Source organism: Phacochoerus africanus, chromosome 7 (assembly GCF_016906955.1).
Source record: "Phacochoerus africanus isolate WHEZ1 chromosome 7, ROS_Pafr_v1, whole genome shotgun sequence".
Lineage (NCBI taxonomy): Eukaryota > Metazoa > Chordata > Mammalia > Artiodactyla > Suidae > Phacochoerus > Phacochoerus africanus.
The window spans coordinates 20,716,090-20,736,357 of record NC_062550.1 but is presented as its reverse complement, the minus strand read 5'-3'; the positions used below and the strand labels follow the sequence as shown (position 1 = coordinate 20,736,357).

The window sequence follows — 20,268 nt, the reverse complement described above, 5'->3', positions numbered from 1 at the left end:
ACCACAGCAGCAACAAGCTGCTGCAGTGACAGCACTTAACTCGCTGCACCACAGGAGAACTCTCTGCAACAGATTTTTGACAGGGGTACAAAGGAATTCAGTAGAAAAATCACAGTCTTTTCAACAAATGCTGTTGGAGTAACTGGACATCCATATGCAAAAAACAAAAAAAAGAACTTTCATCTATACCTCACATCATACACAAAATTAACTCAGGAGTTCCCGTCATGGCGCAGTGGTTAACGAATCCGACTAGGAACCATGAGGTTGCGGGTTCGGTCCCTGCCCTTGCTCAGTGGGTTAAGGATCCGGCGTTGCCGTGAGCTGTGGTGTAGGTTGCAGACTCGGCTCGGATCCAGCGTTGCTGTGGCTCTGGTGTAGGCTGGTGGCTACAGCTCCGATTCGACCCCTAGCCTGGGAACCTCCATATGCCGTGGGAGCGGCCCAAGAAATGGCAAAAAGACAAAATAAATAAATAAATAAATAATAAATAAATAAATAAATAAATAAAAGTATAGTCTTTAAAAAAAACCCTCAAAATTAATGATATAACTGGATAATGTTGTTAATGCATAGCCTCAGTCTATAATGAGTAAACATCCGATAAAAATGAAACTGAGGGGCAGGATACAAAATATTGGCATCTTGGAGTTCCCGTCGTGGCGCAGTGGTTAACGAATCCGACTAGGAACCATGAGGTTGCAGGTTCGATCCCTGGCCTAGCTCAGTGGGTTAAGGATCCGGCATTGCCGTGAGCTGTGGTGTAGGTCGCAGACGTGGCTCAGATCTGGTGTTGCTGTGGCTGTGGTGTAGGATGGAGGCTACAGCTCCGACTGGACCCCTGGCCTGGGAACCTCCACATGCTGCGGGTGCAGCCCTAGAAAAGACAAAAAAAAAAAAATTGGCATCTACTATTCAGGAAAGACAGATTGCAGATTAAGGAGCCTAAGGAAACATAGCAAGTAAACATCAATCACAGATCTGGCATTATAGTCCAGATTTCCTTTTTTTTGGTTTGTTTTTTGTCTTTTTAGGGTCCCACCGGAGGCATATGGAGATTCCCAAGCTAGGGGTCTTATCAGAGCTACAGCTGCTGGCCTATGCCACAGCCACAGCAACGCCAGATGCAAACTGCATCTTCAACCTACACCACAGCTCACAACACCACTGGATCCTTAACCCACTGAGCGAGGCCAGGGATCCAACCCGCAACCTCATGATTCCTAGTAAGGTTCGTTAACCGCTGCGCCATGGCGGGCACTCCCAGATTTCCTAATTTCTGGTCCACACCTATTTGCGCCACCTATTTCCATTATGCCAAGTGGCCACTGTTTATGGTCTAGGAGAGGATGGCTTCCATTCGAATACAACCTTTGCAGAGCACCTATTTATGATAAGAATAGGATATCTCCCAGGGGTCTGAAGGAGCTCACAGTCCAGGAGTGACAGACCTACAAACATAGGTTACTTTAATAATAAAAATAAAACTGTAATAAGTGCTATAAATGAGGTGCAAATGACATGGTATAAGAATACAGGGAGTTCCCAGGTGGCTCAGCAGGTTAAGGGCCAGGCATAGTCACTGCTGTGGCTCTGGCTACTACTGTGGCACAGATTCCATCCCTGGCCCGGAGAACCACATGCTGTGTGCAGGAAAAGCCATAAAGGAGAGAGAGACACACAGAGAATACAGAAGAGGGGAAAACCTTCCTAGCTGGAAAAGAGATTTGGTGATGGGTGGAAATCAGGTGAGTTCTCTCCAGAATGGCAATAAACACCTTTTATTTATTTTCTTTCTTTCTTTTTTTTCTTTTTTTAGGGCCACATCCACAGCATATGGAGGTTCCCAGGCTAGGGCTGGAATCCAAGCTGCAGCTGCCGGCCTATGCCACAGACACAGCAACCCCAGATCCCAGCTGCGTCTGAGACCTCCACCACAGCTCACAGAAAGGCCAGATCCTTACCCCACTGAGCGAGGTCATGGATTGAACCCACGTCCTCATGGATACCAGTCGGGTTCGTTAACCACTGAGCCACAATGGGAACGCCAACACCTTTTGTTTTTATTTATTTATTTGGCCCGGAGCATCAGCTTGATGTGGAATCTCAGTTCCCAGGTCAGGAATGGAAGGGCCTCAGAGGTGAAAGCGGAGAGTCCTAACCACTAGACCAGAGTCCTGAGCACTAGATCACCAGGGAACTCCTAATAAACACCCTTTAGTAGGTGCTCAATATATGTTGGTGTCCTTCTTCCCTTCACATTACAGCCCCAGTCTAACTTTCCATAAGTCATTCAAACCTTCCTGCACAGTATGCCATTTCATGCAACTGTGCTTTTTGCATCCAAAGTTGTGTCTTCCAGGAAGGGAAGGTGCTGCCCAGAAATGAATGAAAGGTGACATGAAATGGAGCTCGGGAGAATATAAAGCACATGGTAACGGTATAATTCAGGAGACTACAAAGCATATGGTAACCGGTGCACGAGCTATGGAGGCCAGCCTCAGGCTCGCGCACCTGCAAAAAGGATTTAATAATAAAATTCATTTCATAGGGTTGTTGAGTGGATTAAAAGGACATTTCTACAAAGCTCTTAGCATCTGACTCAGAACGAACGCTGTGGAAATAGTATTTGTGGGTGCGCAGCGACCTTCCCTGCCCGCCCCGTCCGCTGCGGGAGCCGCCCCTGGACTGGCCAGTCAGCGCCCGGGGCGCCCCGCGCAGAGTCCGCGCCGCCACGTCGTCACCTCCCACCCTCTCGACACCCGGGTTTACCAGCCCCTGCCCGGCACTAGGTACCCGGTTCACCGGGCCGCGCCCGATCCGGTCTGCGCCCTTCTATTGGCTCCTGCAGATGCCTGTCGTTCTCAGCCGCTGAAGATTGGCCGAGGTGGTGGAAAGGGGCGGGCCTCCGGGAGCGTAGGAAGGGCGGGGACCCGGATGTGTGTGGTGGCGGCGGCCGAAGAGCTAGTGAGCGGAGCTGAGAGGCCTATGGATGAGGAGGACGCGGCGGCCCCGGTAGGCGGGGATCGGGGGCGGGGTCCCGGAGGCCTCGGGTCGGTCTCCACGGAGCCTGAGGCGGGAGGCGGGGGTCCTGGGCGGAGGCTTTGGAGTCGGGGCGGGCCTTGCGTTCTGGTCACTGGGTTTCCTCCCCGGGGACCCTGGGCCCAGTGCCGGGCCGGGGGAGACTGGGCGTAGTCACACTGACGGCCGGGGCCCTTTCCCCCTTGGCCCTCAACTGAGTTCTCGGGCTGCGCCTGGGGTAGAGGCGGGGCCGGAGGGCGCCACCACTCGCCGGTGCCAAGGCTGTGGGATTCTAGGCAAGCAGATGCTCCTCTAAGTCTGGGGCGCCAGCGTCGACCTGGGGTCAAGCCCTGGCCGAGGGCCCAGGAAGCCAGTCCCGGGGCTGCCCCGCAGGTGCCTAGCCATCTGGGCCACATGGTGGATTGTAGCGACTGCAGAATCCTGTAACATGCGCGTTGGGGTTGAATTCAGCCCAGGCTTGGCTACCTAAACCTTTGCTGTGTGCAAGGCACGGTCAGGCCTGGATGAAACCCTTGTCCCGGAGTTTGGGGGATGGGAAGAGAAAAGTAACTCCCCTTTTTGTCACTTCTGGCTCCCAGGAAAAATCCGCTCATTCATTCGTTCATATGTTAGCACTCTTGGTGGTTTATTATTATTATTATTGTTTTTTAGGGCTGCACCACCGGCTTATGGAGCTTCCCAGGCTAGGCGCCTAATCGGAGCTACAGCTGCGGGCCTGTGCCACAGCCACAGCAACACCAGATCCCAGCCAAGTCTGCGACCTACATCGCAGCTCCTGGCAACACCAGATCCTTGACCCACAGAGCAAGGCCAGGGATCGAACCCGCCTCTTGGTGGCTTAAATACCTGGGTCATCCTACTCCTCCCCTTCTTCACTGCTGCCATCTTAGTGGATGCCGTCTCTTCAGAACAGCTCCAACTGCCATTTCTGTTCTTGCTCCTCTTATGATCAGTTTAGCCAGCAATCAACAGCCTGACAGCTTTACAATCTGATAAACCTTAAGAGCATATCATTTCCTTGCTTAAAACCTTCCAGGGATTTTCCATCACACTTGGAATAAAATTGAGACTCCTTTCCGTGGTCTGTAGGATGTTTCTCTGGCCCTGACCTTCTTCTCATTCTCTTCTGATACATTCTCCTTCTCCTACTTTCCCTACATACCAGCCACCTGGTGTTTTTATTTTCCTATCATGCCAGCTGCCTTGTAGTTCAGGACCTGTGTTCCGGCTGTCCCCTCTGCCTGGGATACTCTTCCTCGGGATTGTCGCATGCCTGGTGCCTTTTCATCTTATAGAGTCCACCCTATTATTCTTTATCATATCATTCTGCCTTTTCCTCCACTGTCTAATGTTGTCATGTCTGTTTATTGTCTGTCCTGCCTCCCCCACTAGAATGGAAGTTCTGTGAGGACAGGCATCCCATCCATCTTGTTCACAGCTGTATCCCTAGCAACTAGGGCAGTAGCAGCACATAGTGGGAGCTCAGTAAAGGTTTGCTCAATGAAAGGATGAGGATGGGGATTGTTGAGGTCCGTCTGAGCAACTGGGTTTGAGTCTAGTGTCTACTCTGTGTTCTGGGCGGAACAGGCCGGGGTGCTTTGCTCAAGGCTCTGCTTCCTCCTCCTCAACCTCCTCCTGCCCCTGGCAGGTTTGTTCTCATGAACAAGATGGATGACCTCAACCTGCACTACCGGTTTCTGAATTGGCGCCGGCGGATCCGGGAGATTCGAGAGGTCCGGGCTTTCCGATATCAGGAGAGGTTCAAGCACATTCTTGTAGATGGAGACACTTTGAGGTGAGTTTGGGGGAGGGTTTCCACATTTGCCGTTCTGTGCCGGATGCAAAGGGGCTTATTCCGAGGCAGAGGACTTTCTGCACTGCGCGAGAGGGGCATGTGTGCACCCTAGAGGCTTTTCTTTCTTTTTTCTTTTCTTTTTTTTTTTTTTGGCTTTTTAGGGCCGCACCTGTGGCATATGGAAGTTCCCAGACTAGGGGTCAATTCAGAGCTGTAGCCCCCTACGCCACAGCCACAGCATCACCAGATCTGAGCCGCATCTGCAACCTACACCACAGCTCACGGCAACGCTGGATCCTTAACCTGCTGATGGAGGCCAGGGATTGAACCTGTGTCCTCATGGATACTAGTTGGTTTTGTTAACCACTGAGCCACGATGGGAACTCCCCTGGAGGCCTTTCTGAATGGAGCAGTGTGTCCTGCTTCACCTTGCACCCCCTCCGCCTGTGTCTCTTGGTCCCTCTGTCCTGGTTTGCATTGGAAGCAGTCATGCCAGAGATTGGGGGCTGCTGGGAGTTGCCCATGTTACCTAATGCTCGTCTGTGTGCCTGGTGCACAGTACCAAGATGTTGGGGTTTGGAGCAGGGCAAGTTTTATTGCAGGGCCATTCAAGGAGACGGGGGCTCATGCCTTAAAATCCCTGAGCTCCTCAAAGAGCAAAGCTCCTTTCTAGGAGCGGTGAGGGAGGGGTGTGGTTAGTTGTTGCAAACTTTTTGCTGTTGGATCCTTTTGTTCTCACAGCTGTCCCTGTGGGTCCGGTCACGATGTTTGTGTAAACTTCCATCAAAACAAATGCTATAAGCAAAGCGACAGCATTATCCCTCATTTTGCTTGTTTAGGGTCCCAAGCATCACTTTGCCCTCCGAGTCTCGCCCTGGCTAAAAGGAGGGGTCTCTTCTCAGGCCGGTTCGTCCAGCATCCAGTGTGGTTCCTCCTGCTGGTGCTGAGGCCATGCTGAAGAGGTAGAATGCAGCTGTGGTGCCCTCTGGGCTAGTGCCCCAGACCCTGCCCAGCTATCATCACTGAGGGAGCAGGTGCCAAGGGCCCAGGCTGCACAGCCGGTGGCTGGGTCCCGCAGAGTGCGACACAGGGAGACTGCTGCTGCCTTTAGGTGGCCCAGATGGGCCCTGGGCCCCCGCCAGCGGGTGGCTACAGGGAGGGTTCTGGGGCTCTGCAGGACACAGCCCTCAGTCTGTCCCTGGGTCCCCCAGCTCACCCGCCAGCCTGGGGCCAGACGGAGGGCCTGGAGGGCCCCGGGAGAAGGCCTCGGGAGAGGCCTCGATCCACTTCTCACTGCACGCTCCCTGGGTCTCGCGATAACAGCTATGGTGCTATGGCAGGTGCCTTGTTGAAAGGACTCTCGTGAGTCTATGCGATGCCTGGGTCTCCTACCTGCGTCTCTGGGGTTGGGTTTGGTAAAGAGTGGCCGTTTCAAAGCCAGTGGATTTCCTTTTTGGGGAAGGATTGTTCTGTGGTGCAGCCTGCTTGGCACTTTCCAACCATTTGGTTTGTGTGTTTGTGTTTGTTCTCTCTGTTTTCTGGCTTGACCCCTGACTCCTTCTGAGCCTTATTTTCTCACAGAGTTGCCACTGAATGGGGGAAGGGAATAGTGCTGTTTAGCTTAGAGATAAGAAAGCTGAGGAGTGTTCCTGTTGTAGCACAGTAGAAATGAATCTGACTAGTATCCATGAGGATGCAGGTTCAATCCCTGGTCTTGCTCAGTGGGTTAAGGATCCGCCGTTGACATGAGCTGTGGTGTAGATCCCAGATACGGCTCGGATCCCCAGTTGCTGTGGCTGAGGTATAGGCCGGCAGCCGCAGCTCTGTTTCAGTCCCTAGCCTGGGAACTTCCTTATGTCACGGGTGTGGCCCTAGAAAGCAAAAAAAGAAAGAAAGAAAAGAAAGCTGAGGGAGTTCCCTTCGTGGCTCAGTGGTTAACGAATCCGACTAGGAACCATGAGGTTGCGGGTTCGATCCCTGGCCTCGCTCATTGGGTTAAGGATCCCACATTGCTGTGAGCTGTGGTGTAGGTTGCAGACACGGCTCGGATCTGGCGTTGCTGTGGCTGTGATGCAGGCCGGCGGCTACAGCTCTGATTGGACCCCTAGCCTGGGAACCTCCATATGCTGCGGGAAGCGGCTCTAGAAAAGGCAAAAAGAAAAAAAAGAAGAAAGAAAGAAAAGAAAACTGAGGAGTGGGGACTGAATACCTGTCTTCCAGTCTCTGAAGGGCTTTGGTACTGAGGACAGAGACCAGCTATTTTCAGCTCCACGGAGGACAGAGCCAGAGGGAAAGGGCCAAAGCTGCAGCGTGAGGGATTGAGGTTAGACAGCATTGCGAGACCCCCCTCATAGGCAGCCGAGGGAGGCTCTGCCTTCCTTTCCCCAGCAGCAGTGAAGAAGCCAGGCTTGTGTTGGTCTGGTGTGAGTTGGGTCCTGGCTGGAGGCAGCAGGTGAGGCGGGCAACCTCAGGTATCTTGCTCTGGCGTTTGTGCAGATGTCCTGAAGTGCGGCCTGATGGACTCTCCTCTGTGCCGACCTGGGTAGGGGTTCGGGAGGCTGAGGCCCTCCCCCCAGCTCCTGGGCGAGGCTGCTAATGGAAGTCCCCCTTCATTCCTCCAGTTACCATGGGAACTCGGGCGAAGTTGGCTGCTACGTGGCTTCTCGACCCCTGACGAAGGACAGCAATTATTTTGAGGTGATCAGGGCGGGGGGTGAGATGGTTAAGCTCCAAGGAGCTCTTTTTACTGGATTCTTGACCTGGTCCTTTTAATTTTCCATCAGGATTTTCCTGTTGCCTGGGAAAAGGGCGCAGGACAGCATGGTGCCTCATCTGAGAGGCACCCTGGAGTCCCGCCCCCCTGTCCTTCTGCTCCCCTGCCTTTTGCTTAGGGAGACTTTGACCCATGTCCTTTCCCACCCCAACCCAAGTTCCGCATCTGCTCCATCTCCTGTCTCTCTCTGTAGGTTGGAGGTTATTTTCTAAGTAGTCGTGGTAAAGCGGGCCCCTCCTCTCCCCAGTTCTCCCTCTGAGTGCTCTGACTTCTCTGATTCTCTTGTCTTTTTTCTCTTTGAGCTTCAGCCCCCTTTGATGTCTAGCTCCCATCCCCACTAACTGTGCCCTGCCCTCCTCCCTCCAGGTGTCTATTGTGGACAGCGGGGTCCGGGGCACCATTGCCGTGGGACTGGTCCCTCAGTACTACAGCCTGGATCACCAGCCTGGCTGGTTGCCTGACTCTGTAGCCTACCACGCCGATGACGGCAAGTGAGTGGCCGCTTGTGGAACTTGACCCCTTTCCTATGAATTTGGGAAGCTTGCCTCTGGTTGGCTTTGGCCATTCTTTCACCTGTCTTGGGGTATTTTCTTAGGCCTTTCTGATCAGGACAAGAAGGTGGCCTGATGGCTCCCTTGGAGGTTTGGGGGGGAGTGTGGAACTCAAGGGAGAACACAGCTGGATGCCACTGCAGAGTGATGCGGAGCAGCAGCACTGGGGCGAAGCTGGGAGGCCAGGCTCAGGGCTGTGTCTGTGCTGCTCTGTCCACAGGCTGTATAATGGTCGAGCCAAGGGCCGCCAGTTTGGGTCAAAGTGTAACTCCGGGGACCGGATTGGCTGTGGCATTGAGCCAGTGTCCTTTGATGTGCAGACTGCCCAGATCTTCTTCACCAAGAATGGGAAGCGGGTGAGTGGGACCTCCTGAGTGGGGTTTAAGCTGCTTGAAGCTGTCCAGGGATTTGCGAGTGATAAGAAAAAGTCTGCTGGCTGGGGCTTGCCCAGGGCCCTATAGGCTGCGTTTCCATCTTCTGGAGTCCAGCCTCAGGTTCTGCTGAGGCCTCCTGAGTATAGGAGAAGACGCCTCCCACGCCCAGGGGAAGCTGGGACATTCCTGCGTGATAGACGCAGAGGGGCAATTTAATGCAGTGGAGGAGGAGCGGAAGTTTTGGGGGACAGCATTGGGCAATACGCGGGAAGGTTTTGAGCAGAAAAAAGAGAAGGCGAGATTATGTCCTGGCTGCATAAGCTGGAGGTCCTCTTGGGTTTTGTTACGTGATGCTTTTGTGGCTATGTCCTCTCTGTGTTTCATATTCCTTGTTTCACTTCTCCTTTCCTTCCCTCTTCAGAGACTAGTAATGGTGAAGGGATGGATAAGAGCAAACAGGACAGGAGTTCCCATCATGGCACAGTGGAAACAAACCCGGCTAGCATCCATGAAGATGGGGGTTCCATCCCTGGCCTCACTCAGCAGGTTAAGGATCTGGCATTGCCGTGAGCTGTGATGTAGGTCACAGATGCTGCTCGGATCCTGCATTGCTGTGGCTATGGTGTCGGCCAGGAGCTGTAGCTCCAATTTGACCCCTAGCCTGGGAAACTCCACATGCCCTGGGTGCAGCCCTAAATAGAAAAAAAAATCCAAAAACCTCCCACTGTGGTGCAACGGGATCAGAGCATCTTGGGAGTGCTGGGATGTGAGTTCAATCCCCAGCCCAGCACAGTGGGTTAAAGATCCAATGTGGCCACAATGGCTCAGGTCAAGACTGTGGCTCAGATCTGATCCCTGGCCCTGGAGCTCTGTCTAAAAACAAAAAAAAACAAAACAAAAAAACCCCCAAACAAACAAACAGAAAAACAGCAAATAGGAGAGCCCCAGCTCTTTCTTCAGAAAAACAGCAAACAGGAGAGCCCCAGCTCTTTCTTCTCCTACCCAGCTCCATCTCCCATGCTGGGCAGTTGCTTTCTCAGGCCTTGGCCCAGAGGCCTCCCTCCCTTAGCATCTGTCCTCAGCACTTTCCGGCTCCGGTCCACACTCACATGTACCCAGAGTATTTGGCGGCACGTCAAGAGGCTTGTGTTTGCCTTCTAGCTCCGTGGACACTTTGCCCCGCTAGGAGTACTTAGCAACTTTTTCAAATGTCTCTGCACCTCCGTTGTGCTGTCTGTCAGCCTGTGTGATAATGATTGGTGGCATCGTCTCAGGTGTGCCCTTGTGAGAGCTGGATGAGCCGTGGAGAAGTGAGCCAGGCGAACAACTGCCTCCCTCCCTCCCTCCCTCCCTCCTTCCCTCCCCCTCTGCTGCAGGTGGGCTCCACCATCATGCCCATGTCCCCGGACGGGCTGTTCCCAGCCGTGGGCATGCACTCCCTGGGAGAGGAGGTGCGGCTGCACCTCAACGCCGAGCTGGGCCGGGAGGACGACAGCATCATGATGGTGGACAGCTACGAGGACGAGTGGGGCCGCCTGCACGATGTCAGAGTCTGCGGGACCGTGAGTAAGGGGGGTGGGCGGGGGAGGGGGCCCCGAGTGGGTCAGGAGTGCTTAGGCTGGGGAGTGAGGACAGGGTCTCTTGCAGGGTCTTGGGAAGTGGGAGTGTTGGCAGGAGAGCCTGGCGCCTCTACCCGCGTCCGCTTCTGCCTTCTCCTTCGCCTCGGTCCCCTTTCCCGCCGCCGCCCCCTCGGTTTGCCAGCTCAGGCGAGTCGCTTTACCCTGCAAACCTGCAGTCACTCTCCTTCGGCCCCTGGTGCGCTCTGCCTTTGAGAGGCTGGGCTGACTTGGAGGCAGGATGCCCGGACCTCTCTTGGCTGGATCCCAGCCCAGCTGGCCCAGCTTCCCATTCACCGGCCTCGGGGCAGCTGCGGTCACAGATCCTGCTCCTGTGGGGGAAGGTTCTTCAAGATCTTTTCTGAGTAAGCGTCACTGTCCGTCTCCCCTGCCTTCCTACGTCTCGTAGAGGCTGAGAGTTGAGGCGCGTGAAGATTCAGGGAGAGTCCTTGACCCGCCAGAGCCGGCCTTTTTCTATGTCTTCTCCTCATGCCTGCTTTCGTCCCTCCCTAGACTTTAAACTTTCTTGGGAAGCGTATGGACCTTGAGAGAGGGAAACGCTTCCTATCTGTCCACCCTCTGGGCCTCATGCTGGGCTGGGAGCGAATGGACGCTGAGTCAGGGGTCTGGCCCTGATCTCTAGTGGGCGGCTCAGGCCTCCCACTTCGACTTGTCCCTCTGCTGCCCTCTCGCTCCCGGCTCAACCTTTCCCTCCACCCTGTGGCCTTCTCACCCCAACCCAGGCTGTTTTCAACTCACTCTTTGTTAGCAAAACAGAAGCAGTGGGGGGCGGGAGAGGATTCTGAGCAAGGCTCTCCACTTCTGGAGTTCAAGGTGAGTCAAAGACAAGGAAGATGGCAGAAGGCGCGCCCTGCTGCAGCTTCTGATCCTCTGCACCTTTTTCTTACCCTGGGGTCTGCAGAGGCCACCGGCCAGGAGGCCTCAGATGCCCACTCCCTGACCTTCATCTCCTTTCTCTTCCCCTTCCACTGTCGTTTTGACAGCATCTCCAGAGTGGAGCTTGGGGCTGGGCCCGGGTGATGTTCCAGCTCTCATCCGTGACCTCTCCTCAAGAGTTTTTTCCTGGCATCCTTCCCCTGCCTGGACCTGTCCCCACTCTGCTCCCTGCTCCTCCCAGGCAATCTTTTCTAATTGATGCGGAATCCTGTAGAGGGTTATAAATAGCCTTCCTTCCTCTCCGCCCTTCCCCCCATGCCCTCAGGCCACACATTGAAGATTTTTTTTTTTTTTCCTCTTTCTTAGACATAAGCTGTTGAGTTTGACTCTTTTCTCAGACCCCCACCCCTGTTGGGGACAGTGGGCAGAGCGGACACAGTACTCCCTGAGCACTTGCTCCTCTGGGCAGACTTGGGCTTGAGGCTCTTGAGGGACACGTGCGCCGTGCCTCTCGTCTAGTCTTGCCAACCACCCGGACTCCATCTTTTTTTCTTTCTTTCTTTTTTGAAAGTTCCCAGGCCAGGGATTGAATCCGAGCCGTGGCTGCAACCCCGGCTATGGCAACATTGGATCCCTCACCCACTGTGCCGCAGTGGGAACTCCTACCCCATCTTTCACCAGAGGCTGATTTACCCAGTTTCTTCCAGCCCCTCAGCCAGCCGGCCCCACTTACGTCCCTTCTGGCCATCCACTGTGTTTCTGATGCCGCAGTCACAGCGGTGTCAGCCTGAGGGAGCCTGGGAGAGGTCGCGGGGCCCAGTCTGTGCCTCCTACTTCTGAAGTCTAGCACAGCTGCCTCTCCTCGCTGTCCTTCCTGTGTTTCCGTCTGCCTCTGTGGGGAGCCCAGCCCTGGAAGCTCAGACCTCTGCCCTTGTTGCAGCCTGTTTCTCCTGCCCTGGGTGATGCTCCCAGTAGAGCCGTGAAGGTTTGGGGAGGCTCTGATGCTGTCCTGTGCAGGTTTTTCAGTGCGGAGTCGACCGGCCTTTTAGGTGAGACAGTTCCTTGATGTGCAGGGCAGTTAGCATCCTTGGCTCTCCCAGACCCAGGGTGCTGGTAGCTCCTCCCCGCCCCCACCCCCACCCCGCATTGTTGTGGCTGCCCGCACAGTCCCCCATGGCCTCTCGTGCTGCTGAGAAAGCAGTCCCAGAGAAGTGAAGAGACCTGATCAAATATCAAGACAGCGAATTAGCAGCAGAACTAACCCCAGATGTTCCTCCTTTGACTCACCGCCCTGCCTTTTCCACTCTCTGACGAGTGCTGCTCCCTTCCACCCAGGCCCGCTCTTCTGTAGCCGGACCCCTCCCCTCCCCCTGCCCCCTTCTCACGGGAGGAATCCGGGGTTCCTGACCCTAACTTCCCACTTCCTCGGGGATGCTTCCCTCTGGTTTCTTTAGCCGGGGGCCTCCTGGATGAGTTTTCTTGGCCGCCTTGGAATTCTTTTACTCCTAGCCCATTCCCTCAGTTTTGGAGTCTCTATTATCCTCTTTTATCTCTTCTTACTGGTTCTTCTCTCTTAAAGAAGGAATTCAACGCTTCACCCTTCTTTTTCCCCCTCCATCGTTTCATTATGAAAAGTTTCGCACATACAGAAAAGTTGAAAAAGTAGTACAGTGAACACCCACTGTATCCCCAGTACCTAGATTCAGCAGTTGGTAAGAGTTAATTGTCCTGGTTTGATCTGAGGATCTATATATAGACTGACCTGGTTCTTTCTAGAGGAAGTCTGTTCCTGCTTCCCGTGGCCTCACTTTGCTAAAGAGCCCCCTCGAGCAGGGTAAGAACCCAACTAGTGTCCATGAGGATGGGCGTTCAATCCCTGGCCTCACTCAGCGGGTTAAGGATCTGCCGTTGGGGCAAGCTACGGCATAGGTTGCAGACATGGCTCAGATGTGGCGTTGCTGTGGCTGTATCATAGGCCAGTGGCTGCAGCTCTAATTCAACCCCTAGCCTGGGAACCTCCCTATGCCATAGGTGTGGCCCTAAAAAGGGAAACAAAAGAGCCCCCCTCCCCAGAGCTCAGGGGTGCTGAAGAATTCCTGCCGCTTTTGCTCCCAGGGCTGGGGGCTCACCGCCAGGCCTTGCACAGTGAGGGAAGGTGTCGAGGTGTCAAGGTGGGGATTAGACTCATTTTGCCTTTGTTTCCTGTTCAGAGCTCCTCTGACACCTCCTTAGTGACGGGGCAACAGCTTTGTACACAGAGTGGGGTGAACCAGGACCCATCCTCCCAGGGGTCCTCCCCAGACCCCACCCGGGAGGCAGCCGTGTTGAGGCCTGAGCTGGCCGGTGGGGAGCAGTTCTTGGTTCTTGTTTCAGCTGCTTCTAGGCCCTCGGGGCACTGAGCTCTCCCTTGCTCCTGTCAAGAGGGATTAGGGTCTCTGCTGGCAAGAGAAGGGCGGGTACCAGCAGGAGAGAAGAGGCTGAGGAGGCAGTGCTGGCGTGAGGGAGGGGGTGGCTGCAGAAGGCTCTCCCTCTTCTGTGGCGTCGACCTCTCAAGGCTTTGGTTGTGTGTGGACGGAGGCGGGGGGTGGGGGGGGTGGTCTTGAGAGCCTTAGGGGAAAAGTGCCCCCAGCCCACCAAAGATGTGAGGGAAGGCCTGTTGCTTGGGCGTTGTGGGGTTTTTTGTCTTTGGGGGGCCGCCCCCACGCCACATGGAGATTCCCAGGCTAGGGGTCCAATCGGAGCTATAGCCACTGGCCTACATCACAGCCACAGCAGCTCGGGATCTGAGCCATGTCTGCGACCTACACCACAGCTCACGGCAACGCCGGATCCTTAACCCACTGAGCGAGGCCAGGGATCGAACCCGCATCCTCATGGATCCTAGTCGGGTTCATTAACCACTGAGCCATGACAGGAACTCTGGGCATCATTTGAGGACAAACACGGGGAGGAAGCCAGATGGTCAGTGGGGGTAGAGGCATCCGGGGTGATCATCTGCCCCAGAAACAGTGACCAGTCCTGGGAGCCTAAGGGGCCGTTGCAGCGGGGGGTGAGGGCCGAGACGAAAGATCACGTCCTTCTTTGCGACTGGGAGTTCCAGTCTGTCGTAGCTTTGGGGTGGCGATGAATGTTTAGGGAGCCCGGGAACATTGGGGGGTTCCAGTCCAACCCCAATTTCCTGAGATAGGGAAAGGCGAGGAGCCCTTGACACTCCCCTCATCTTGTCTTTTCACCCATTTTTGGAGGCGTAGGTAGTGGTGTCCCTATTTTACTGCTGAAGAAACAGAGGCTTGAAGTGAAAATCACTTAAAGTTGAGTTGCTAGTAAGTAATAGGAGTTAGGATTTGAACTCAGGTCTGATTCTCTTCCAAACGAAGAGGCATTGGACGCACAGGTCGAGGGAGCAGCATCCAGATTTGAGCAATTCAGACTCTAGGGGCCCAATCTCCCACCTCCCCTAGGTTCTAACAGCCCTAGTCTAAGGCGGGGAGGAGTGTACCCAGGCCAGGACCTGTCGGGCAGGCCAGACTGCCCCCACCCACCCTGCCAGCGCTCTGAGAAGGCTTTGCCCAGGGGCAGGAGAGTGATCTGGGAGGCTGAGATGAATTGGGCGCTTACGCCCCGGGGGGTGGCTGGTTCCTCTGCTGGAGAGGCAGGTGGTGCAGGGTCCTTGTCTTCCAGGCCCGCAGTCTGTCTGCACTGTGATGCCCTGCCAGGTGGGGAGCGGGTTTAGAGCCCCACATAGTGTGCTTCTCCTTCTTGGCCTTTTAGCCTCAGGAAGCATCCCCACCCTATCCAGAGAGCAGACTGCAGCCTGCCCTCCTCTGGGCTGAGGCCGAGGGAATGGTTGGGCGGGTTTTTCCCAAGGATCAGGATCTGGATCCGCTGTCTCTTGGCTCTGGAATTGGAGAACACTGTGTTTCCTATGCCGAGGCCAGTTGGATGGAGTGGGTCGAGGGCAGCTGTGGGGTCCCCCACCCATCTCTGCAATGCAGGGTGGAGACGGTGGGCTGGGGGCTCCTCGGACTGGGTGGAGTGAGGCTAGTTAATGCGCGTTGGGCCGCACCCCTCTTGGCTTTGTGGGGAGAGACGCAGAGGAGGAACCCAGGCTGAGCCGAGAGCACACAGAGGACCATAGACAGAATTCAAACCGTGTGGGCCTTAATAATACCCAGGAAATTAGAAGACGCCCTGTAGGGATCCCTCTCTGATGGAAGAAAGCAGTGTGAGATCATGGAGTCTTGGGCCAGGAGTGTGAATATCACAGAGCCAGTGTACCCTGAAACGTGTGAGGGCCCGGCCGGAGCAAGGAGAGAAGAAAGGGTTAGGTAGGCTGCTGCACACCTCCGGCCCTTCTCCTGGTCCCCCCACCCCACCTCTCCCTCACCTCCCGTTCTCTGGGTAGGAGGCGGGATGGCCTTGAGGTGGCAAGGCTTCGGGGACCCAGGCCTAAGAAGGGGGCCAAGCCCCTCTGTGGCCTCCCTGCAGGGGGTGGTGAGGATGTAGCCCCCGCCTCTGCTGCATGCACACAGACAGACAGACAGACACACGCACACATGGAGGCTCTGGCGCTGGTGCAGGTGCGCCTTTCCTGTTCAGGCAGGAGTCCTTCAGGGGGCAAGAGGCCAGCACCCCAAGGCTTGCCAGGGAGAAATGGAGACAGTCCCCAGGGAGTGCATTTTCTTCAGGGCTGGAGGGGCAGGAGGGTAAAAGAAAGTCTTGAGGGGCAGTTTGGTTAATTAAAAAGGGATTAAGGAGTCCCAGGTGATGCTTCGGGTGGGGGAAAGTGGGGATGGGGTTGAGTCACAGCCCCACCATCACCATGACAACTGATAAATAAATCCTCCCAGATTGGGGGTTGCCGCCCCATCATGCCCAGGCAGGATCACCGTGGGGCCAAGGAGCCCCGACAGCCCGTCACTCATCTCCCCTCCACACCCCTGCCCCGGCTCTTTCAAGCCTTTTGAGGCTGGGAGCAGAAAAGGCTGCCTTCCTAGCTTTGCTCTGCCTGCTCCCCTCCCTCACTTTAAATGAAGGAGCCCCTGGCTCCCCTCGGCACCTCCCTGACCCTGCTGCAAACAGCGCTGTTCAAAGCCAAGTAAAACAAAGACCTCGAGAAATTAACGTCCATCCCATCCCAGGCAGAACTGGCTTCGGAGCCTGTCTCCCCTCCCCCAGGCGGCTGAGTTGGCCCCTAACCTCTGCCTCCTCCGAGTCCACGTGAGGCTCCCTGAGAAAGCCGGCAGCCTCCCCTCCTCCGAGGCTTCTCGTCTCCTGGTGCTCAGGGCCCCGGGGTGGCCCTTTCCTGGCAGGGCGATTGAGGCAGTGAGGGCTGTGTCTCCAGAGCCCTGTGTGGTCCTGGTGCTCGGCCATCTGCCATCCGGTCCCCGCAGCAAAGGGGGTCTTGGGCTGATGGGCAGAGGGAACTGAGGGCTCAGTCCTCCTGCTCTCGTTGCCACCTCCTGTCCTCCCCTCCCCTTCCCGTCCTCCCATGCCCGCCTGGAACACTGAGGCGCACATGGTGCTTCTAGGATGCCTTTATTTCAGCCAGGGTTTGTGGGGAGACTCGGACCCTGGTCCCCAGGCGGCCTCGGAGCCAGGTTTCCAGGGCGGTGGTCAGCGCCCCTCCCCCGCTCTTCCCGCAGCTGCTGGAGTACCTGGGCAAAGGCAAGAGCATCGTGGACGTGGGGCTGGCCCAGGCCCGGCACCCGCTGAGCACCCGGAGCCACTACTTTGAGGTGGAGATCGTGGACCCGGGAGAGAAATGCTACATCGCCTTGGGGCTGGCCCGGAAGGTGGGCACCAGTGCTGGCTTTGTGCCTGTGGAGCTGCCTGGCCCTGGGGCTATTGGGCCGGGTGGGCGGGAGCTCTTGGGGAGATGGGGGGGGCGGGCTGCAGAGGGAGGTCTTAACCTGAGACGTGGTCCTATGTGTCTGCTCTGCAAGGGTACAGACCCCAGGTACCCTCAGAGCTGAGAGTGTCCTGACCACACCCCAACACGCGGAGGCCTGGATGTGGGGGTGGGGGCTGCCTGCAGCTACCGTGGGGAAAGCCAAGCCCTCTTCTGCAGCTTCCCCTGCAACCTCCAGTGCCTGAAGGCTTGAGGTTGCCTGCGGGGGTGGGAGCAGCCCTCTGGGTTGTAGCTTGTTCCAGAAGATAGAGGGTTCTGATGCCACACTGGGGTCCTATTTCCTGTGCGAGGTACCAAAACTTCCTTTTTCCACTTTGGAATAGGATTATCCCAAGAACAGGCACCCCGGCTGGAGCAGGGGGTCCGTGGCTTATCATGCAGGTGCGTGAGGGGCTGCCCCCCCGGGGAGCTGGGGTTGTGGGGATGTAGGGACATAGGGTCGTCCGGTTTTCCTGACCCCGCACAGCACCGGGCCGGAGAGACATCCCCCTGCTGCCACCTGCTCCCCTTCCCCGAGCTGCTAGTCCTCTCTCCTCATCTGTGTTTTTCCTCCTAGCCCCGAGAGCCAGGGGAACAGAACAGGGGCGGGGGACCTGGGCCCGGACTGGACATTCCAGGCCTCTGAGTTGGCTCCCTCTGTACCCTTCCTGCAGATTCTGCATTTTCTTTTTTCGATCGGCTTGAGTTCCTTTGCGGCTTACTTTAGAAAGGACGAGCCATAGGTTCCTAGTCCCACCTCTCCCTCCCCTCCGAGGCCCTGTCCCCTCTCTGACCAGCGCCTGAGAGAGTCTCCCCCTTAGCCCTTTGAGGGGACAGAGGGATGTCTCTTGAGAATTGGGTGCCCTCGTCCCACTTCTCTCTGGGTCGCCTTGCCTCCTCCCTTCCTCGGGGACAGAGGAGGGAAGGAAGATTCAGCTTCAAGCAGAGGCTGCTCCAGGGGGTGTAGGGTGTCAGCCCCCCTTCAAGTGCGTGTCCTCTCCCCTTCCTCCAACAGATGACGGGAAGATCTTCCATGGCAGTGGCGTGGGGGACCCCTTTGGGCCGCGCTGTTACAAAGGGGACATTATGGGCTGTGGCATCATGTTCCCCCGGGACTACATTCTGGACAGTGAGGGTGAGTGGGGGGTGGGGGGTGGCCAACCAGGCTGGTCGGGCAGAGGGTGGGGGCAGTACCCCAGGAGCTCAGGGTCTCCTGGTCTCCTGGGTGACAGTGATGACAGTTGTGACACAGTGAGGGTGAGTGGGGGGTGGCCAACCAGGCTGGTTGGGCAGAGGGCGGGGGCAGTACCCCAGCAGCTCAGGGTCTCCTGGTCTACTAGGTGACAGTGATGACAGTTGTGACACAGTGATCCTGTCCCCAACTGCCCGAGCTGTCCGGAATGTCCGGAACGTCATGTACCTGCACCAGGAAGGGGAAGAGGAAGAGGAGGAAGAGGAAGAGGAAGATGATGGGGAAGAGATAGAGCAGGAGCACGAGGGCAAGAAGGTGGTGGTGAGTTGGGTGGGTCTGGGGTTGGCCTGTGGGGGTCTTGGGCCTGAGCGAGGGTGGGTGCAAACTAGGAAGTGGAGCCCCCAGGGGCAGGGGGCAGGGGCAGGGGCAGGGGCAGGGGCTGGGGTAGGCCTGGTGCTGCTGTGGGCCCCTGGCCTCTGAGGCGGAGACTGGTTTCCAGCCTCAGGACGCCCTCGTGTGGGCACCTTGTGCATTACCCCGTGTCTCCCCTAGCCATGGTGGGAGTGGGGAGCTACGGGGTTCAGGCCTGTGTAGCTCCTGCCTCCTCAGAGGAGAGGCCAAAGCCTGCCTGGCCCACTCTCCTACTCGTCTCCACTCTCAGGTTTTCTTCACTCGAAATGGCAAGATCATTGGGAAGAAGGATGCTGTTGTCCCTTCTGGGGGCTTCTTCCCCACCATTGGGATGCTGAGCTGTGGAGAGAAGGTCAAAGTGGACCTGCACCCCCTGAGCGGCTAGGGCCTCCTTCCCGGGCCGCCCCTCCTCCCTCCCCTCTCCCTTTGCAGAACCAGGTCCCCGGTTCCTGACTCCCTGAGGATCTGCTTACCCAGCAGGCCCAGGGGGTACGCAGTCCCTCTGCTCTGTGTCAGGCCCCTGCCAGGCTCCCCCGTGCCCGTGTTTCTGACCAGGTGCTGCCCTGGCATCAGTCCCCGGGTGAGAGTCCCTGGTTAGACAGGAACAGGCCCAAAGAATGGTGGTGCTCTGTGGGTGGGTCCCCCGGGCTTTGGCCAGTGGGCCCCCCCATCCCCCTCCTGCACTGGCCTGCGTGAGTGGGGGGGGTGAGCACCTGTCTCAGCTGCTATTGGGCACGAGGCTTGGCAGAAGGTGGAGCAGGACAGCTCCTCCCGGTACCGCAGTATTTCTCCTCGCACCTTCTTTCCCATCCCTGTCCTCGTCCTGTGAACCAGTTGCTGCTGTCATCCCCCTGGCGGGGCTGGCGGGGGGGTGGGGGCCTGGCTCCTTCCACTGACTGCTGTCCTGAGACGACTACTCAAGGGGTCTCTGTTCCTTCCTCCAAAAGCCACCTCCCCGCTCACTGCCAGCCCAGGCACCTCAGTCCCCCTGGGAACCCGTGTCTCCCCCAAGCTGTGCGTACATAGATGGTGCCCGTGCTGTGTCCGATGGGGTGAGAGAGGGGCTGTCAGGTGGGGTCCTGGGCCTTTGCTCCTGTCTCCCCCTTGTCCTCCTCAGCCCACCCATGGCACCCTTGTCTCTAGTTCCTGGGGGTGCAGGCTGAGACCCCAGAGCCTGTCCCTCCCACATGGTGCGGACAAGACCCCAGAGCCCTCGAGGGAGCCCGAGGTCACAGCCCCGTGCTCCCCGTCCCGCTTGCTGCCTCTGCCACTTGCCTGTCTTGCTTTAGTGTTTTGATTCTAGCACTTACATGTGTCCTCTGCCACCAAGCCCTCCTGTCTCCTACCCCCTTGAGCCCTGGCCCCAGCCCATACAGTGACTTCTGGGAGGGAGAGGGAGCAGGAGCAGTTGGCCTTGGGTTTGCACAGAGTGGGCAGGGCTTTGGGGGAAAGGCTGAGCTGCTGTGCTGCTGGGGCCTCCCCTTTGGCCCCCCCTTCAGGCCCTGCACTATGATGTATGAAATGTATGTACAGACCAGAGATGTTTATACCGCCAATAAAGATGGAGTTTCCATATTTACCAGTACAGTGGGGACAGGGGACTCCTTTCCAGTCCATGGGGCTAGGGACAGGGCTGGAGTGGGGGACAGCCCAGGGAGCTTGCTCACCAGGGACACATGGACCAGGGAGAGAGGCTGTGTGTGTTCCACCTGGCTTGGGCCAGGGAG

At 56.6% G+C, this 20,268-nt stretch overlaps 1 protein-coding gene across 1 annotated transcript; it reads left to right on the top strand.

The window, feature by feature from the left end:
- Window positions 1–2,899: 2,899 nt before the first annotated feature.
- Window positions 2,900–20,126, top strand: SPRYD3 (SPRY domain containing 3). The gene is made up of 11 exons (XM_047786716.1): window positions 2,900–3,015; window positions 4,691–4,837; window positions 7,459–7,534; window positions 7,977–8,101; window positions 8,382–8,517; window positions 9,912–10,097; window positions 16,694–16,843; window positions 17,283–17,340; window positions 17,954–18,073; window positions 18,279–18,451; window positions 18,792–20,126. Exons 1-11 carry the CDS (start codon window positions 2,993–2,995, stop codon window positions 18,924–18,926), a joined length of 1,329 nt encoding a protein of 442 aa, XP_047642672.1. The 5' UTR covers window positions 2,900–2,992; the 3' UTR covers window positions 18,927–20,126.
- Window positions 20,127–20,268: the final 142 nt, after the last annotated feature.

Coding starts and splice junctions, on each gene's coding strand:
- SPRYD3 (XM_047786716.1), top strand. CDS start 2,993: ATGAGGAGGACGCGGCGGCCCCG. Junction 3,016..4,690: donor AGGAGGACGCGGCGGCCCCG/GTAGGCGGGGAT, acceptor TGCCCCTGGCAG/GTTTGTTCTCATGAACAAGA. Junction 18,452..18,791: donor ACGAGGGCAAGAAGGTGGTG/GTGAGTTGGGTG, acceptor CTCCACTCTCAG/GTTTTCTTCACTCGAAATGG.